Raw genomic sequence first — 18,475 nt, 5'->3', positions numbered from 1 at the left:
ATGTTAGTTCCTATTTTTTCTTTATTTTTATTCAAAGTGACAGTGGTGGGTTTGTTTTCAGGTTTTGATGGAAAAAAATAAAACAGTGCTCCTGTCTGTTCAGCATCTAATGAATGAATGAATGATGATCAGTAGGCTGATTTAAGTAAATGCCATTTCTTTCCTCTTATTGAACAGTCACAGTTTAAACACGATGAGCTGAATTAAAGCTACGGTAACTGAACATACATCATACATACATACATACATGTACTCAGAAACAACTTGTTTGGTCAGTGGATGCCACTCTGTTCTAAATGTATACAGGTTATTTTCAGCATTATGGAATTACAAGCAGCTGATTGGTTGATCTGGGGTTGATCTGCACTTCCCTGTTTCCCTGATGGAAAACGGTGTCCATGTTTCCAGACTGCAGGGATTCTAATAAGCACAACTTTGGATTTATACTCATAACATACTTGACTTTTTAAGCGTGAGGACGTAACTCTGTTAACATCATCAACAACAACAACAACAACAACACAGCCTGCACATACAAACAACTTTGTATCCAAATATTAATTCTAGCTCAGGAAGCCAGAGAGGCTACTGCTCTGTCACTTAGTGACTGAAATAAGGGTTAAGGCACGTTCAGGTGCTCTGCGTCAACTTGTTTAAGTGGATAATTTCCAAGTAAACTGTCTGGAAGTTTTCCCAGAGAAGTGAAAAAGGGGGGGGGGGAGGGGAGGGTGTTGGGAGGGGAAATGTGCAGCTGACGTTTTGGATTTGGCAAAAGCTTCTGATGACTCAGCAGTCGAGTTTAAGAGACTGTGGCTTGTTCCAGGAAAACCTGATTGAAGTAAAAAAACGCAGCCAATACTGACAGAGCAACAGCTTCCAAACGATGATTCAGCATACATGATTGCTCTTAAGGCCTTGGTCTGCTTCAAAGTGTTTGTTGGATTGAGCGGTGTCTGAAATCAAAGGTGTAAAACTTAACAATGAGAAAAAAAAGATATTTAGGAGGGCAGAGCACATGACTCATTCATTCACCTTCTACCCTCCATCTGTTAAGGTTTATTGCAGGAGCTGGAGTCAATCCCAGCCGACAGGTCGAAATGACGACACTTCCAACAAACAACATTTCCTTTGAAGCAGACAGAGCTCTTCACTGAACATCAGTAATGGGGCGTTTTCACACTGACATCTTGTCTGAATCAGGGCGTGGAAAACAACATGAAAACAGGACAGTTTGGTAATAAAACACAACAACTCAACACTAAGCGATTAAAAGGCATACGAGTGGGATTTGTGACATTATAAAAAGTTGATTAAAAAGAACTAGGACAATATGTATGAACACTGAAGTCAATGCATTAACATGATATATAAAGATAATGTGAAAGATCATGTTGTGAGACCCGCATGGCTCCGCGACTTCCTATCCATGAGTCTACAAGATAACTGTACATGTGCGACCTAAAATCTATAGCAACACAAGGACGCACGTGCCCAGATTTGGCTTTTCTTCCAAACTTCTGTCAAAGATGATGTGGTCTGTTCATCCGTCGACAGTGAGAAACGTTTTTAAAAGAAAACACCAAACCAGGCGGGCCAAGGAACAAAAGGAAACACAGGATTTTTTTTCGAGTGGCCCATAATACTAAAAACAAATGTGCACTTTAATGGCTGTTCTCGATTCAGAATCAAACAAACTCGGTGTGAAAACGTCCTGAAACTTTTCATAGTGCAAACAAAGCTGTGAACATTTCGACAACGGATAACAAGTTTTTGTACATTCACAGTAGAGGTGTGAAGCAGCTCTCTGCGCGCCGTCTTCTGCCTTCAGTGAGACGACCAGCGGTCAGCTGACTCACCCCTCTGTTACCTGCAGGACTGCTCTGTCCCTTCTTCATTCATATGGTTGATTGTTTTTGGTCAGACTTAAGTTTTCTTTCCTTTTCCTTGACGTTGCACTGTATGCAAGCACCACACTCAAATGTAACTGATTGTTTGACTTTGTCCTTGTTAAGTTTTATTTAATAAATCTTTAGTTAAAAGCCGTTCACAGTCTCTATCTTTCGTCATTCAGCCGAACTGTTTTATTTATAACGATAAATTGCAGACCGTCGAATAATCACAACCACAGGCTGAGAACCTCATACAGACTCCTACATCCCATTGCTTCCCTATTTGGTGCAGACAGGAAGTGAGCCATGTTTCCAGTCTGTCAGGATCCTCTAGAACAGGACAGCTTATGTTGAGATGGATGGATTACAAATCTTGAAACACAGTTGGACGGAGGAAAAACAACGAGTTCTCCATTTCTTCTTCAGGGCAAAGTGCTTTGATTAAAAAAAAGGTTATCCCTGTATATTGTCTATTAAATCCAATAAAAATTATAAAAATCTGTGGTTGTTTCCCCACTCGGAGCAAAACTCTGAGTGCAGTCATACATGGCAAGATGGTGTTTCTGCATTTAGAGAGGAGAGTCCCAGACATATAGTCTTTATTTGCTTGAGTTGATCTGGGACTCATTTAAACCAGCAGGAGACTTCACAGGAAGGACATCCGACCATCGCCCCTGACTGGCTCCTCCCACATCCAAACACTCCCTGTCCACAGGTAAATCCTACAAATCCTCAATGTCTCAGCCTTACAAAGGCTTCAGGTCAACTCACCTGGAGGTCTAATGTCAGTCATTAGTCAGCAATCATTTTCTTTAAAAGGTCATTAAGCAGGTTTGTAATTCAGTCAGAGAGAGAAAAGCCACCTTTCCATCAAGCAGTGCAGTTGGGTTCAGTTAAGTATGTTATGATTAGCTTTTCTATTGCCAAAACTTGTGAAGGTGACCAAAATAATACCACCCTTCTGTTGGGGAAACAAATACAATGGTCCAGCACCTAAAAGTTGGAGCAAGACACACCGCAGTCCATCATTTTCACAAGACAACGGGAAATGGACTAGGAAAAACACAGAATGTGGCATTTTTAAAAATGACAGAGAGAGGATTCAAGGCTGTCTGTGTTTCTTCTCTTGAATTTAATGCTGAAATGCACCGTACCACTTGGTGGAAATGAAGTTTAAGCAGGCTGATTTGTCTGCCAGTAGCTTTGTTTCAAGGTCAGTCATTAGGTCAGTTAGGCAGCATGTCCACAGTCAGCAATTAAGTAAATGAGTCAGCAGGTCTGAACTTTAGTATAGAGGTCTGTCAGTCTGTCCGTGGGTCAGTAAGCACATTTGTGTGTCGGTCTGCGAGTCTGTCATCAGGTAGGTTTGTAGGCCAGTCTGTAGAACAGCAGGTGAGTTGTTGTGTCACTGGTGCAGAATGATCTTGCCTTCACTGGAAAGCCGGTGAATGACCTCCGTCTCAAAGTCGGCGTTGTGGACGCCAGTCTTCCTGAAGGCTCCAGCGTAGCGATTCTCTTCCCAGTAGTGATGCCAGTTCCCGAGCTTGTCGGCACCATAACCGAACACTGACACCTGAGCACAGACAGAAGTGAGGCCATGATATTCAGCAATATAATTCACATTTTTACTATTTGATGGTGCATTTATAAAGTGGACTGCTTGGTTCACTCCTGTCATTTTCTCACTGTAAAAATACCTGGTAAAACAATCCAAAAAATATTCTTCTTCCTACCTGATCACAGGTGTGTAGAGCAAAGATAATGGCCAGCATTCCCGTGGATGGGTAGCGACCATGATGCTCCGTCCAACGATCATACACATATTTAAAGAACACCGGGCTCACAACCAGAACCTGCACCAACACACACCATGGTGAACCGTACAATATGTCGTCCGATCTAAGACAAACCTACACATGCTTAAAACCACAGTCAGAGTGGACCAATCTATGTGAACTAAGATGAACTTCTCATGAATCGGTGGAGACTTTTGTGGTTCAAGTTACGTAAATCCTTTTACGTGAGTCAATGCAAACATTGAGAAATGAAGTAAACTGTTATGTTACCTTGTCTTTGTCGGCCTCCACTCTGTCCTTAACCCGCATGTAAGTCCTGAACACACAAACAACACTGACTATTAAAATATACATTTGCACAAGCCGAGCTATATCGTCTACATGAAAATATTAGAAAACCAATTATTGTTATTAGAAGTTATAAATAGTTTTATTTGAATCTGAAGATCTCTTTATAGGACTTTGAATTCTCTGGATGAATTACTGGAGGATGTGCAGATTTCAGGTTTCATACATTTTGATTTCGCCAGTGGACAGCGCACTGGTCAGCCACTCGAGATCTCTCAGTTTGAACGGCAGCAGGACGAGGCTGACTCCTCGTGCGACGTCCACCGCGCTCTCTGGGTACAGGAAGTGATGTGTCGTTCGATTCCCGACATCTGTCTCAAATCCTCGAGTCACAGCCTTGTTCATTCTGAGGAGGAGGAGGAACAATTCGGTGAGGCAGATGAGGAGAAGAGGTGCTTGCATTTTATTGTGTGTGTATATACGGTACATACCGGATGACAGAGTTGTGGGAGTCGATCCGTTTACCGTATCCAGACTGCCGCAAGTTGCCTGAATTGCCGACCACTGCACAACTACGGCAACGTGAAGGGTGGGGCTTAAAGTTTACAGGAGGGGGAGAAATGACCTTGAACATGTCTGACATCACTTTCTGTAAAGTTTGGTCGTTACTGGAGTGCTGAAGGCCCTGAAAAAGCAAGAAGCACATCACGTTTTTTTTTGTTTTTCTAAAGCACGTTTGATCTCTACATTTATAAGATGTATATAACGAATCTGAAAGTGACACTTCCTATCAGGTATTCATTAGTGTGAAGTTTTACTCAGTTTATCTCATAAACCTGCTATTCTGTAAACGGCTGTAAACAGTGAATAATTTGTTGTTTAATAACTTGTTTTCTTGGTCGTCTATGATGGAAGATGTTAAACAGTTCTGAGAAACTGTGATGGACATGATCCAAAATGTCTTTTTTTTGTACCGGTTAATTGATCCCTTAAGAAATGTATTGTCTAAGTAAGTGATGGTAAACAGTGAATGCAACCATGCACACACACACACACACACACACAATATACAGTATGCTGCATAATGTGGATCAGACTGCTGTTAGTAGCATAACCAGCCCCTCCTTTTAATTTACTAATGGTTCCTGCTGCAGGACTTAATCTATAAATGCAGGAAACTGACTCAGGCATTCCTCTCCTCATTCAGACTGTTAACAGCTTCCACAGTGACTCAATTTAAGACGTCTAAACATTTCAGTTTTCATTTAAAACACTAATCTTAATTAGACATCCTCATAATTTATTGCACATTTAGCAGAAAAATACACTTCCTTCTTAAATTCTTCCTTCTAAAATTAGCAGTTCTCTAGACAGAACTGCTAATTTACTTAATTTTCTTCCAGAATGTTCCCTGATATTTTTCTCTGGAATAGGACTGCATTTCAATTAATGAATTAACCAATGATGCACCAAATGATGCTAACAAAAAACTGTAGAATTTATATTGTCATGATTAAATCGAGCGATGGAAAGTGCGTATGGATACATTCTTCATGTAGATTACTTTGCATATAACACCTCTCAATTGTTCATTTCTGATTTAAAAAACAAAAAACAAAACAAAAAAAAAACTCTGATAATAACTGTTAAAGCAATCCTTTAAAAGACAAACTAACCTTTAAAAGCAGATCATCATTCAGACATATGCAGTATTCTGTACAGTGACATTGAGGGAAAAAATAACTATTTTGTTTGGTCCTTACCAGCCACCATTTTAGTGCGTCAGGGTCAAGGTTGTTGTTGGTGTTTTGAAGGACTGGCTGTTGTTTTGGGTCATAGTGCGAGCTGAACCAGCCCGAATTCCCGAGGTCGGAGATGCAGGACTCGGAACAACCACAGGACCTAAAAGACACACGACACGGTCAGATGGACACAGAGAGGGGCATGATGGGAAACACAAAGCGAGGGATTGATCGCATGTGTGTCACCTCCGTCTCTTCTGGGACTTCTCTACAGGGTCCTCTTTGGTGTGGGTGATGTTGGAGGGAGTAGGTGCCTTGGGGAGGTCACGGGTCAGGTCAGCAGGAGGTGGCGTGAGTTTAACCACTGCAAACACAAACAGACTGTGTCAGACAACAGTGCATTATGGGAGATCTGTTTGGACTGTCGACATTTTTATGGTACATTTGGAACACTACTTGTCCTGCTTCTGCTCATGCACTACTACTACTAATTATACTACACTGTCTACAGTATGTGTGCAATTAATAACCTTGTGTAAATGTTTCATTTGTGTATATTTCATATACATAGAGGGCATGGATTTAGGCCAAGCTGTGCTCACAGCACCCTCTGGACAACTTGTTAAAAACCTGTTACTTTAAAATCCCTGATGTGTTTCTAGGCTGGATATTTTGAACTTGAACAAGTTTTATTGTTTGCCGAGTTGCACAAACATTGGTCATAATAAACAAAAAATGGAAATTTGTCAAATTTGGTGTGAAATTTGTCATGTACAAACGTGAATATTTTTTAATGATGCACCAGGTTAGAGAAATTCTAATTTTATAAAATGTGCAGTATTAGTTCTGTGAAAATAATCTTTTAATTGAGACCTTGTTAATTAGAAACAAATGGATACAGGAAGGCAGCAGCAATACCAGCCCTAGTTTTGTATATATTGATATCCACAACAATGACAATGATGACATCAGTTCCTCACCTGTCTCCTCGCTGGTGGGCGGGGAAAGTGACAGAGGCAGGACATGTCTCCACTGGATGCGTTGACTGGCGAACATGAGGAAGACGATGGCAGCGATCACCCAAGTCAGGCACAGCTTCCTCCTCAGCAACATGGCTGAGCCAGTGACAGGTGGGCAACAACAGGAGGAGGGATGTGTTGTGAGGTCAATTAGCCTTTCTTCCTGCTACGTCAGCATGATCAGACTGTGTCATCTGGACATTTTCCACGGTTCTGTCATCTCCCCACTCAGCCACATCTCCATGGAGCCTGAGACTTCCGCACAATGCTGCTTCCTTATTGGTGGAGACAGGACCTGTGTTCACACCTGAGACACACAGAAAGACAGGACCACATCAGCATCACCAATAATTAACTATTCCTAACTAACTGTGCACCACAAACTTAAAATTTATACCAAACCATTTACAACCAACAACCATGTCATCACAAACAAGTATAACACAAAATGTCAGAAACAACAGTGTAATTCCACAAACTGCATGGAGCCACAGATCTTCAGTGATAAAGACACAAACTGCCTTCAACCAGGAAAAACAACGACCGGAAAGTCTAGTTTTAGGTTTTTGCTGATGCCAGGAGTCACGCTCCCGTCTTCCACTTCACCTCCCCTCTCCTGCAAGAATGTCTCCATGAAAACAGACTCAGTCTCTGCATACCAATCAGACCTGGATTCACTTCAGCTTCTCCTGTTTCAGTTCTTGCTCTGCTCCTGTCTCTCTCACTCTCTCTCTCCCTGTGTGTGTGAGTGTGAGAGTATGTGCTTGCCAGCGGTCCAAATCAGCTAAGCTGTATGGGTGTTTCTTCATTACTGTGTTGCGTAAGTAATACTTATAATTATTTAGTAATGTTTGTTCCAGCTACAGTACACTTGTATTGCTAAAAACATAATTTACTTGCCTAAATTAACATTTTGTGCACCAGTTTTATCTCAAAATCTCTCGATTTTGCATGGCGAAAGTTATATCACTTTTGACACACCACAAACCAATTTTGCATATATTTTTTTTAAATGACTTTACAAATAAACATTTAACTTTTTGTGAGTTAGCATAAATACAATCAATTGACATTTCAGCCCACTAGATGCTGCCAAGTGCTCGCTCTCACTAGAGCTGTTGTGATATATATTGCAGTATATGATTTTGCAAATACTTGACTTAAATATCGTGATAATATCGTATCATGACTTAAATATCATGATAATATTGTATTGTGGGGTCTCATCCATAATATTACAAAAGAAATCTTACAATATGCAATATTTGCCAAAAAGAAAGACTTAGGGGAAAAAAACAACTACATTTTCCACCATTTACCACCACTATCAAAAACATATATACTTTCAGGCTCCTCCTCAGTTTATCTCACATTTCTTGCACTAATAGACAGTAAAATTGAAAATGTTTTTCTCCTCGATTAAGATAATAGAAACCACAATATTGTAGTAGCAAACGTAGACTTGATTTCAAAGCCACCGAAGGCCGCTAGCTGTGGGCAGGTTCCTATGGGCTTGACTCGCAGGTACCGTTTCAATTCCTCAATCACCAAGGCAAGAAAAAGTCACATGAAAGGTTTGCATATGCATCCACATATATATCCAAGCCTCTTTAGGATCAACAATGCATAATATTCCCTTGATTTTTCCAGGTCGTGAATGACAATCTATTGATTTAACAGTAATGTAACCTATTTTTATTATGGCAGCTTTTAGCAGAGCTTGTCAGGTATTGTTCATCATACCTGATGACACACTGATCCACACTCATGATGTTCAATCTACGTTAGCCGGCATATACCAGCTAATGTAAACCATGCTACCAAGTAAATACAGTAAATCGTAAAACAACATTATAATGCCTATGTTTGAAAAACAAGTGACACTGAAGGGACTATGACTGGTAGTACAACTACTAAAGTTACTCCCTGTATCAAAAGTAGACTTCTGCAAAGCTTTAGTTTACAGTTAAAAAAACCAGGATGATAACAGACAAGTCAAGACAGATTACTGATTAAACCACACACTCACACAAACACACACCCAGACAGAAAAGGGCAATGCTCTCAAAAGAAAAGCTCAGGAAAAATTCCTGAGGAAGAGTTCATGGATTAGCATCTACATTTGCATGTTAGTGCAGCGTAGAACTCAGTAGGTTTTTGTTTTTTTTGATTGTGCAAACCTTTGTAATTTTAACAGGAGCAGCTCAGAGGAGTCGTCAGTTATTTGGTCTGGATGTGAAAGTCCACACAGAAAGCACTAATATGCTGATCAACAAAAATAATTCCAGGGATTAAGTAAATAATTATCCAAACATTAATGATTAACAGGGTAGTAGTTTTTTTTGTAGAGTTTCCACTAACAGTCATTACATTTTCTTTTTAAGAACGTCTAATAAATAACACCGTTCATAAACCCATTTAATATCCGTATTGTGGTTCCATGCTGCTCTCCACTGTGCCAGATAAATTAGAGAAATCGTTGTCATTTTAAAAAACATTTACTTACTCACTAAATCTATATTTGTTGGACATAGCAGATGATGCGACCATGTGTTAAAAGGTGTGGTTGATCAGACTGCAAGACATCTCTAAACCATAGAGACATAAACAGGTTCATTCCACTGTCAGTATCACAAAGCTCTTGCTTCAGAAAGGTGATTAATTGGGAGGAGCAGTGAGGTCTTCATTTCTAGCCAATGGACAGAGTTAATCAGTTTAGTTTCAGATAAATGACGAGAGGCTGTTTGACTCATCTGCAGGAAATGAGCCCCAGCACCAGACACACCAGTCAGTGCATCCCTGATAACATGCACAATAATCAGAAGCTGTGATACACGAAAGCAACTTGTCCAGATCTATGTTATAGTAATTTTTGTCAAACATGTTGACACAGACTGTACTCTGGTTAGTCACTTCTGCAAATTCAGTTTCAGTTTTGTAAAGTATTAGAAATAAGTTCAATGGAGAAAGCCAACTACGTGATTAAACTATCTCTTCTGTGACTCACATGCTCTGCTGTCACTTCCACTATTCAAAGTCTTTGACATGCACAGATGAAAAAAAAGGCCACGTAAAGACACAGCTCTTCATGTGCATAGTAATGTCCCGCTGCATGGGAGAGATAAGGGCTCAGGAGATAGTGGAGGGTTAATAACCGCCGGGTGATTCACAGTGTCCTCTATGTTGTTTTAACGTTTGGAGGGCCTTCGCGGGTTTCGGGGTCACATGGTTCCCTGAGCTGGGGAAAACATGTGACAGGACCCCATTCCCGTGTCTCTGTGTGACCTTTGACCCAAGTGTTGACACCAGGATGGAAATCAGCTGCTCTGCAGATGGAGAGCAGTGCCAAGCTGGAAAAAACAAACAAACAACAACAGCCCCACGGAGGAAGACTGATGGGCTGGTGGAGTAATGAGAGGAATGCCTGACTCTGCTGTCTGTTTCACTGCTGATTTGTATGCATCTTATTTTTTACTTCTGATGCTTTTATTTGCGTGGACAGTAGCGATGTGACAGGAAATGAGAGAGGATGACACATTTTTTGGAGAGGACTGTGTTCCTGTGTTTGCTCTTATGCAATAAGTAAAACATTTTTTAATAACATACCGTTTCCTAATGTCTGGGAGACAGGACAACAAGCAATAATCAGCTATATAAACAAGACACAACCATACATACAACAACTGCATCAATACAAGTTAGTTTTTTGTATAGCGCATTATGTGTAAGAGCACGTGCATGTGTGTTGGGGTTGTCACTGAAGTGTAGCTGGAATTAGTCACGAGGCCCATAACCCAACAGAGAGTGCAAGCCCCCCTGAAAGGACAGACCAGAGCTTGCCATAACTACCACAGCTACACACCTGTTGTATCTAATCTGGCTTGTAAATATACTACACCTATCCCCCAGACCCTAGTGTCTATCATGCACTTATTTTAGTAATCAGCTAACTAGTTTGAGCATAAAAACAATAAAAGGTTCATTAGTTTGAGCTTCTGTGAGTAATCTGTTCTAGTTCCCTTGCTCATCTATAGCGGCAAACTGAATAGCTTTGATTCATGGACAAAACAAGACATTTGAGGCCATCGTCATTTTAGCGTTAAGGAAAAACATTCAGAATTGACATTCTGGCACTTTATGGACCAAACAACTTATGGATTAATCAAGAAACAAACAACTGATAAATCAACAACAACAAACATCATTAGTTGCAGCCCTTGTTTACATACACTTGTCAAGCATGTGCCAGAAGAAACAGACAGCAGATTTTCAATGTGCAAATGATTGCAGCTACGCAGCTGCTAGAATGAAAGGCTGACACCAAGTTCTGAGCACAGCTCCAACAGCAGTATTACCATTAATCAATCCTGTTCTCCACTCACAACAGCATTTCCAGTGGTGGTGGGATACTAGAGCTATAAAAACGAGACATTTATTACTTCTTGGCGACTGTACATGGTCTTGTCATGTAAATTTCCCTTACATCTCTACACTCTACACTACAGCCATATGATTCTATGAAGGGGGTGTTCAGGTTCAATACCCAGACCTACTTGAATGTTTTGGTTTCCATGAAAACATCAAGAACAACATGTGGTTATATAGACTTGTTATTTATTAAAGTCAAAAGTCACTGACCAGAGACAGCATGGAAAATTAGTAGACCTGGAGCAACAGTGGGAAGTCTAAGAAAAAACATTGCTCACTCACTCCCACACTTTCTGTTAGAGTACTGACTCACAGTCAGTCAGACAGACACTAAACTCTGTCCAATATCAGTAGTAAGTGTATTTGTTCAGAAGTCCAAACATTAAGTGCAACTCAAAAGTGTTCAACACCAATTAAACCTAAACCTGGACAGAGAGAAAATCAGGACTTAAAGACAATAAAACACCAAGCATAAAAAGTGACCATAAAAACAACCAATTAACAAAAATGCCGAGGCAAATTGCTGCTTGGTACAGAGGAAAGGTTCAAGGAGCTGCAGCAATTTTTGTGGTTCCTGTCCTTTTTATTTTTAGACTAGATTTTTAGAGCACAGCCAGGATCACACTGCTTTACACGCCATTGTTTCCAAACACTGTTGTTGTTCCTCTGAAGTAGCTTCATGGCATCTACTATCTGAAGACAAAGAGCCACAAAAGACAGCAAGCTGTAATATGTCCAGGACGATGGTCCCACAGACAAAACTATTGAGTGTCCATCAGTCAGTTTTCTGCTGCTTTATGAACATGAGTGAGCGCTGGTGAAGTGTGTGTGAGCTCACATTGAGTGAGTGGTCAAGCAAGAGAGAGGTTGTGGGGGAGTTTTGTGTGTGTGTGTGTGTTAGTTAATGTAACTACATACATTCTTGATGCTCTAACACGTATTTTCTGCTAAGGTGGTGAAGTAAATTGCTGCAGTTACTACAACAGTTACTTCCTCAGCTAAGCTTTAGCATGTGTCTCCACACTGATATGCTGCTCCTGAGAAGAGCCTTGAGACACACAGACGGGTCTGTGACAATCCGTTTCTGTAGCTCAGATTTAGAAGCAGACCTCTATAATTACATCTGCTCAACAACAGAGGGCATTTGAAATACAATCCACACCATCATCTCTGTCTATGATTATGTTTAGTTTCAATATTCTTGTTTAGTTGTCAAAACAACCTACACATCATAAACACAGTCATACACTACTGATGAGACCACAATCTGGAAAAAAAACTGCATCACCGAGTTCCCATTTCTCTAGGATGAACCTGTGACCCTATTAATATTATAATAATAATTGATTTTACTGTTGTTGTGACCATATGCTTCTCCTCTATTAACTTCTGTTTCAATCCTTGTTGTTTTGTTTGTTTGTGCCTGCTGAACTTGTTTCTGTACATGTGACACATGCCCCCTCCTCTGTGGCTCTTCCTGAGGTTTCTACTATTTTGTTTCTTGCATACAAGGGTTTTTGTGGAGTTTGTCCTCATTTCATGTGATGGTCTAAGGATATAGGGTGTCACTAGCTGTACAGCCCTCGAGGTAAACTGTGTTTGTGATGTCGGGCTTTATACTGTAAATAAAATCTATTCGACCTGACACACGCACACACACACCATTAATTGCTTCAGGACTGCTATAAACACTAATGCAGACAGGGAAGTAATGTACCACTACCAGCACACAGCAAGAAGTTAAACATCTAAATTCATTGTTAACATGCTCAACTAAAATACAACATTGCATAAAAAATTCAATAAGGCATGATTATATATTATTATATTAACTATTCCAGTTAAAAGATACAGTATTAAAACACTACAACAGGGGACAGTTAAGCTTAAACTGTATGAATATAGTAGCACTATACATGATCCTTCATAAACAGTGTATATACAGTATACACTGGAAACTTTAGGAAACAAAAGTACATAAAAGTCAGATTGGTGAAGTTTGCTCCACGATCCTCAGACACATGTTTATACTGTTGTTGTATTCTTGTTTCCTGTCATGTGTTGCTACAATCTTTGGCTTCCTGTGTTTTACAGGGCATCCATTTCTCCCACGTGTTGTTACATGTGAATGAGCATAAGCCCCGTAGAGAAGGGTTTCAAGAGCACGGTTATAACAGACTACACAATAATAACATTAACAAATGAATATGTATGGGATTTTGTATATACATTTATATTTGCAGTCAATAGTAATTCTGCTAAATGGACATAAAAGGCAATCTGTGAACTTGGCAAATGTGACAGGTCTACCACCCTATAAGAACACTGTGAGAATATTAAATAGTTAAGTTCGGACAACAAGTAAATTAACCACAAAACAAAAGTTAAAAAAAATAAGAACACTCTATTATGTGTGGATCTACAAATACTTAAGTAAAATGAACTAGAAGAAAAACAGGTAAAATTAAGTTTGAAACAGACCAATTATGATTGACTCAACGATGACTGTTGAAATATAATAGGATTACTACAAAATCAACTGACTGGTTAGGTAACAGTATACATTAGTAAGAGATTATACTGGCGTCTGAATACTTCATACACACACTGTAGAGTATTATAATGGTACAGTTACTATCATGGATCACAGTGATAGCCACTTTTTTGACAAATGACCTGTTATTGTTTTATAGAAATACTTCACATTCTTTGGTTACAGCTTCTCAGACATGAGTATTTTCTGGTTTCAATGGCCTTCTATGCTATGAAACACTTTGTGCAAATCACCACAAAATATTTAAGGCGTTGTCTCAGGCTTTAGGAAAATGATCTACTGACCAATCAAAAATCATAACCAAGAGTCACAGTAGCTTAATCAATTCTGTTAACTCAGTTTATTGGGTACACCTACAGAATAAAATTGAGCAGGCAAATAAATAAAAATAAAAAAAAATAATACAGCAAAATTATACAATAATGCCTTATCGGGCAAAAAAAACATTTGTGTTGTTTTGTATGGCGTGACTGTAATGGCTGAAGAGACTAAAGACTGGAGTTACTGCTCAGACAAAGTAAATAAACCCAAGGGTTATTGTTAGTGTACACACTGTATGCTGTATAATCAGGGGTTCACATCCAAATGCATGAAACCAGATATCCCTTCTGTTTTGAACAGAATTTATACACACCCACCGGTATTAGGTACACCTGTTTAACTGTTTGTTAAGGCAAATATTTAATTAATCAATCACATGACAATAATGTCTCAAATAAGAATCTGAACTCTTGACAGCAAAATATTTGCAATTTGACCAGTGCCAGGTTGACCTTTAGCAAACAGAAATTTACAGGAGTCACCTGAAGCCAGGTCCCGATGGGATGATACCAGCTGTCAATCACGTTGGTGTCTAGGGATTGGAATTGTTAAGATTTTAACCATACATATACCCATATTGATACTGTTCATCAATCCTGTACATTAACTGTACTCTTATAGGTTATTTTTCATTACCATTTAGGAGAAAAGGTGAACTGAATTGGGATTCTATACCCATCCCAACTTATGTCCACTCATATGTGCTGTGCTTTAGGACAGCTGTGACTTAAACCTTACCATGAGTGGTGGTCTAATACATTTGTTTAACACTGTGTATGTATGTATATATGTATATATACAGTATATATATATATATATATATATATATATGATAAACAGTGGTGGAGAGTAATTAATTATATCTACTCACATTACTGTAATTGAGTAGATTTTACAACATTTCAGTACTCGTTCCACCTCTGATAATAAAGTAAATCTATAATAATAAATAAATAAATAAATCTAAATAGAGCACAGTAGAGTATGTGGAGGCGGAACTGTTGTAAGGGTTATTACGGTAAGAGTTGAGTCGACGCTAAGTACAGTAAAGATAACTGCAGGGTAACGGATGGTAACGTACAATTAAGTCAAATACAGACCGAGATACGAAGCAGAGATTCGGTAAATACATACTGAAGTAGGCGGTGGTCTCACTTCCAAAATATATATATCAAGTTACATGAAGGTCACCGCTCCAAAACAGAGAGATCATAGGAAGTTGGTCAAGAAAGTAGAGACCATAAATAGAGACAGAAAAAAAACCTCCCCAAAAAGACACCACCAACCCCCACCCTCCACTGGCTCTCCTTCTTATCTCAGTCTCACTCACTCACTGACTCTTTCTCAGGTACTTACAAAAGTTGAAAACAAACAAACTGCGTCAACTAAAGTGGAAACAACCGGCCGGAGAGTTAGCCGAAAACTGCCATTGGGTTTCGTGGGAAGTTTCCGAAGTTTTCAGTACGCTGCAGCGCGCACACACATACATAGACACAGTGAAACACAGTAAAACTCACACATGGGGGTGTATTAACAGTGTCCGGACACACACACGCACACGCTGAGCCGGTTAACGGACTCTAGTAAAACGCCGCAAAGCTACGCAGGGAGACAAAAAGTGAAACGGACTCACGTGAAGGCGCAGTAGAGACCGGATGCTCTGCCTTCTTCTTCTTCTTCTCTTTGTGTGAAGCTGCGGAGCAGTGAGAAACAGTGATGTAAAGCAGCGCGAGGCCACGCCCCCCCCAACCCCGAGAGGGAGGACCGGCGGAAGGGGGGTTGGTGGTGTTTGTGGTGGTGGTTAACATTATTATTTTTTTATGTGTGCATTTGTTCCACAAACTGTACACTGCATATTTGTTACTTCTTTAGTGGCTTTAATGGTATAAACACTGACCTTGTCAGGACCAGTAGTCCTCATGGACACCAAAACCTAGTCCTGATGAGGCAGAACCTCATTTCTGAGGCTCTGGTCAAAGTTGAATTGTGGTTAAAGGTTTATGAATTAGTGACTTATAGTGGTGTAACATTAGACGGTAACAAACTGAGGACTCCTCTGATCGGCCCCTCACTTCAAGCACTTTGGGGAACTATGGTGGCCTTAGCATATCAAAATGGTTGTTGTTATTTTTAATTTACTAAGTAAGCGTCTGCTTCAAATTGTGGAACACAAACACACAAAACACACTTGGCTGACTTGTGGGCTTGGGCTGCTGTAGAAACATGGCTGTACTATACAATATGGCAGCTTAAAGCAAGGCCCTTGACCAAAATACAGGCTCACCAAGTATACTCACAAGGTCTCCTGTGACTTTTACATGCTGAAGAGGAAGCTGAGTGTGATGTTTCTGAAGGAAAAGGATGATAATGAGGACATTTCTAAACTGAAGCCATATAAGTTTGAGCTGGTGAGGACGGGGGAAACTGGAGAAAGGCTGGCTCATCTCCACGGTGGAGTGTATGCATCTAAATGGGGCAGAGCATCGAAAGAGTCATAAAGTGCTTGATCGGATGGAGATGAGTCAACTCCCAAGAGGCAACCTCTGGAATAGGAACATTGGAAAAACAACTCTTCTGATATTATTAGGGTGTATATGGGTGTGTAGCTGATATGTTGATTTTGGCTTTAAGGATTAGGCCTTCATTAGTTGCAATTGTATGACACAAGGGCCTTTCTGCATGGAGTTTGCACGTTCTCCCCGTGTCTGTGTGGGTTTTCTCTGGGTTCTCGGTTCCCTCCCACAGTCCAAAGACATGCAGATTTGGGGATTAGGCAAATTGGACTCTCTAAATTGAGTGAATGGCTCGCCCCTTAATATCAAGTTATAATGAGTCATTTCTGTATTTTTTTTTATTAATAGATTCATTGTGCATCATAAATAAGTTTATATTGTGAACTATTTATCGTTCCATATCAAAACAAACACTTTTATTTTGAAATTATGTGAACTCCTCTCATTAAATGGCTAAAAAATTTTTCCTTTTGTCTCTCATGGGGCCCAAAAATCTGGTCCTAATGAGGCAAAATCTCATTTCTGAGGAGACGATTAAGACCTGAAGGTTAAGGTTAAGTATACACTTGTTAATGTTAAAAATAGCTATACAAATCTGCATGTTTGTTACAATCCATCCATCTTCTACCGCTTTATTCTGCACATGAGGGTGGTGCTGGTGCCAATCCCAGCTGACAGGTTGCCAGTCCTTCACAGGGTGTGTGTGTGTGTGTGTGTGTTACCATGTTTACAACAACAATACAGAAAAGATGACGCAATTCCAAAACGTTTCAGAACGGCTCCAAGCGTCTGCACACAAAGCTGTCAATGGAGTGACAAATTATAACACAGGAAATGACTTAAACATTAGCAGCTGTGTTTCATACGCAACATCACATAAATTACAGCAGTGAACACATTGAATGTCACATTTTTTAATTTTGCTCTGGTTTGTGGTTTTCATATTTTGAATTCAATTTGTGTCTGCTCCAGAGCATCATCACAACTGCACACATAATTACTGATGTATTATCATATTATACACTAGTTAACATATTACGAAACATTGGCTGTCAACAGGGGATTTTTCTTTTCTTCCTGGGACTTTGCCCCAGGCAAGAGACCCAAGGGCCCCTACATTAAATGTTGATGTTTTTCTTTTCTGGATCTTACGTTTGTATTCTTCTTTTTTTTTTGACTCCCTGAAGCCATTGCCATTGTGAAATTACAAAGCAGGGGAGATGTAATGGCATGAGGCCTTAAGGGGTTTTCAATGTTGGTATCAAAGTAATCTCCTGTAGCCAGTGTTGTATTTGAGTCTGTCCCTGTTTGAGTCTGAGTTGAGTCTCGGTCCTCAGTGTTCAGTCATCAAGGTTGAGTCTGAGATCCAAGATGGACTTTGATGTTCCACTCTGGCACACTTAAATAAAAAATAAAAAAGAAAGGTACATAATAAACCAAAGGTCTACATAATATCCTCAAATCTCCTTTTTCTTCTTTTGCCTTCTCCCTTTCGAGGCCGCCACAGCGGAACATCTGCCTCCATCTCTATCCCTCGTGTCCTCCTCTGTTTCAGCTGTCCAGGTCTTTCCCTCCTGGCCAGCAGCTCCATCTTCATCATATCCTCAAATACTTAAGGAGTATAATAACCAATGTTTAATGTAAACTAACATCATTAATATAGAGTTAGCATTGTTTAAACATAGATTCTCTATTGGAAAATCTAAATTTATTTTGTGTACTCATATAATTTTAGTGCCACTCTTCTGTTTTACACAGTGAGTGCAAACACAGTGATTATGGTGTTTATTGTAGATAATAATCCCTTGTTTTTTTCCCTCCGTCAGCTGTTATCGGTTCAGGCCAAGTTAGTGGCACCTGCATAACGTAGCTCATGGTCAAATCAACTTAGCAGTCCCCCATCTCTCTGTTCTGTTTCTATTATT

General features: G+C 39.8%; 1 protein-coding gene across 1 annotated transcript; it reads right to left on the bottom strand.

The window, feature by feature from the left end:
• Nucleotide 1: 1 nt before the first annotated feature.
• st3gal8 (ST3 beta-galactoside alpha-2,3-sialyltransferase 8) lies at nucleotides 2-15,759 on the bottom strand. The gene is made up of 9 exons (XM_058631226.1): nucleotides 15,671-15,759; nucleotides 6,696-7,041; nucleotides 5,962-6,079; nucleotides 5,737-5,875; nucleotides 4,465-4,658; nucleotides 4,200-4,379; nucleotides 3,956-4,001; nucleotides 3,623-3,742; nucleotides 2-3,462 (listed from the first exon to the last, which is right to left on the bottom strand). The coding sequence occupies exons 2-9, from the start codon at nucleotides 6,826-6,828 to the stop codon at nucleotides 3,295-3,297; spliced, it is 1,098 nt and encodes a 365-aa protein (XP_058487209.1). The 5' UTR covers nucleotides 6,829-7,041; nucleotides 15,671-15,759; the 3' UTR covers nucleotides 2-3,294.
• Nucleotides 15,760-18,475: the final 2,716 nt, after the last annotated feature.

The sequence above is a fragment of the Solea solea genome, chromosome 6, assembly GCF_958295425.1.
Source record: "Solea solea chromosome 6, fSolSol10.1, whole genome shotgun sequence".
Taxonomy (NCBI): domain Eukaryota; kingdom Metazoa; phylum Chordata; class Actinopteri; order Pleuronectiformes; family Soleidae; genus Solea; species Solea solea.
The sequence above is the reverse complement of the archived record's forward strand: the minus strand, read 5'-3'. Positions and strand labels throughout refer to the sequence as shown.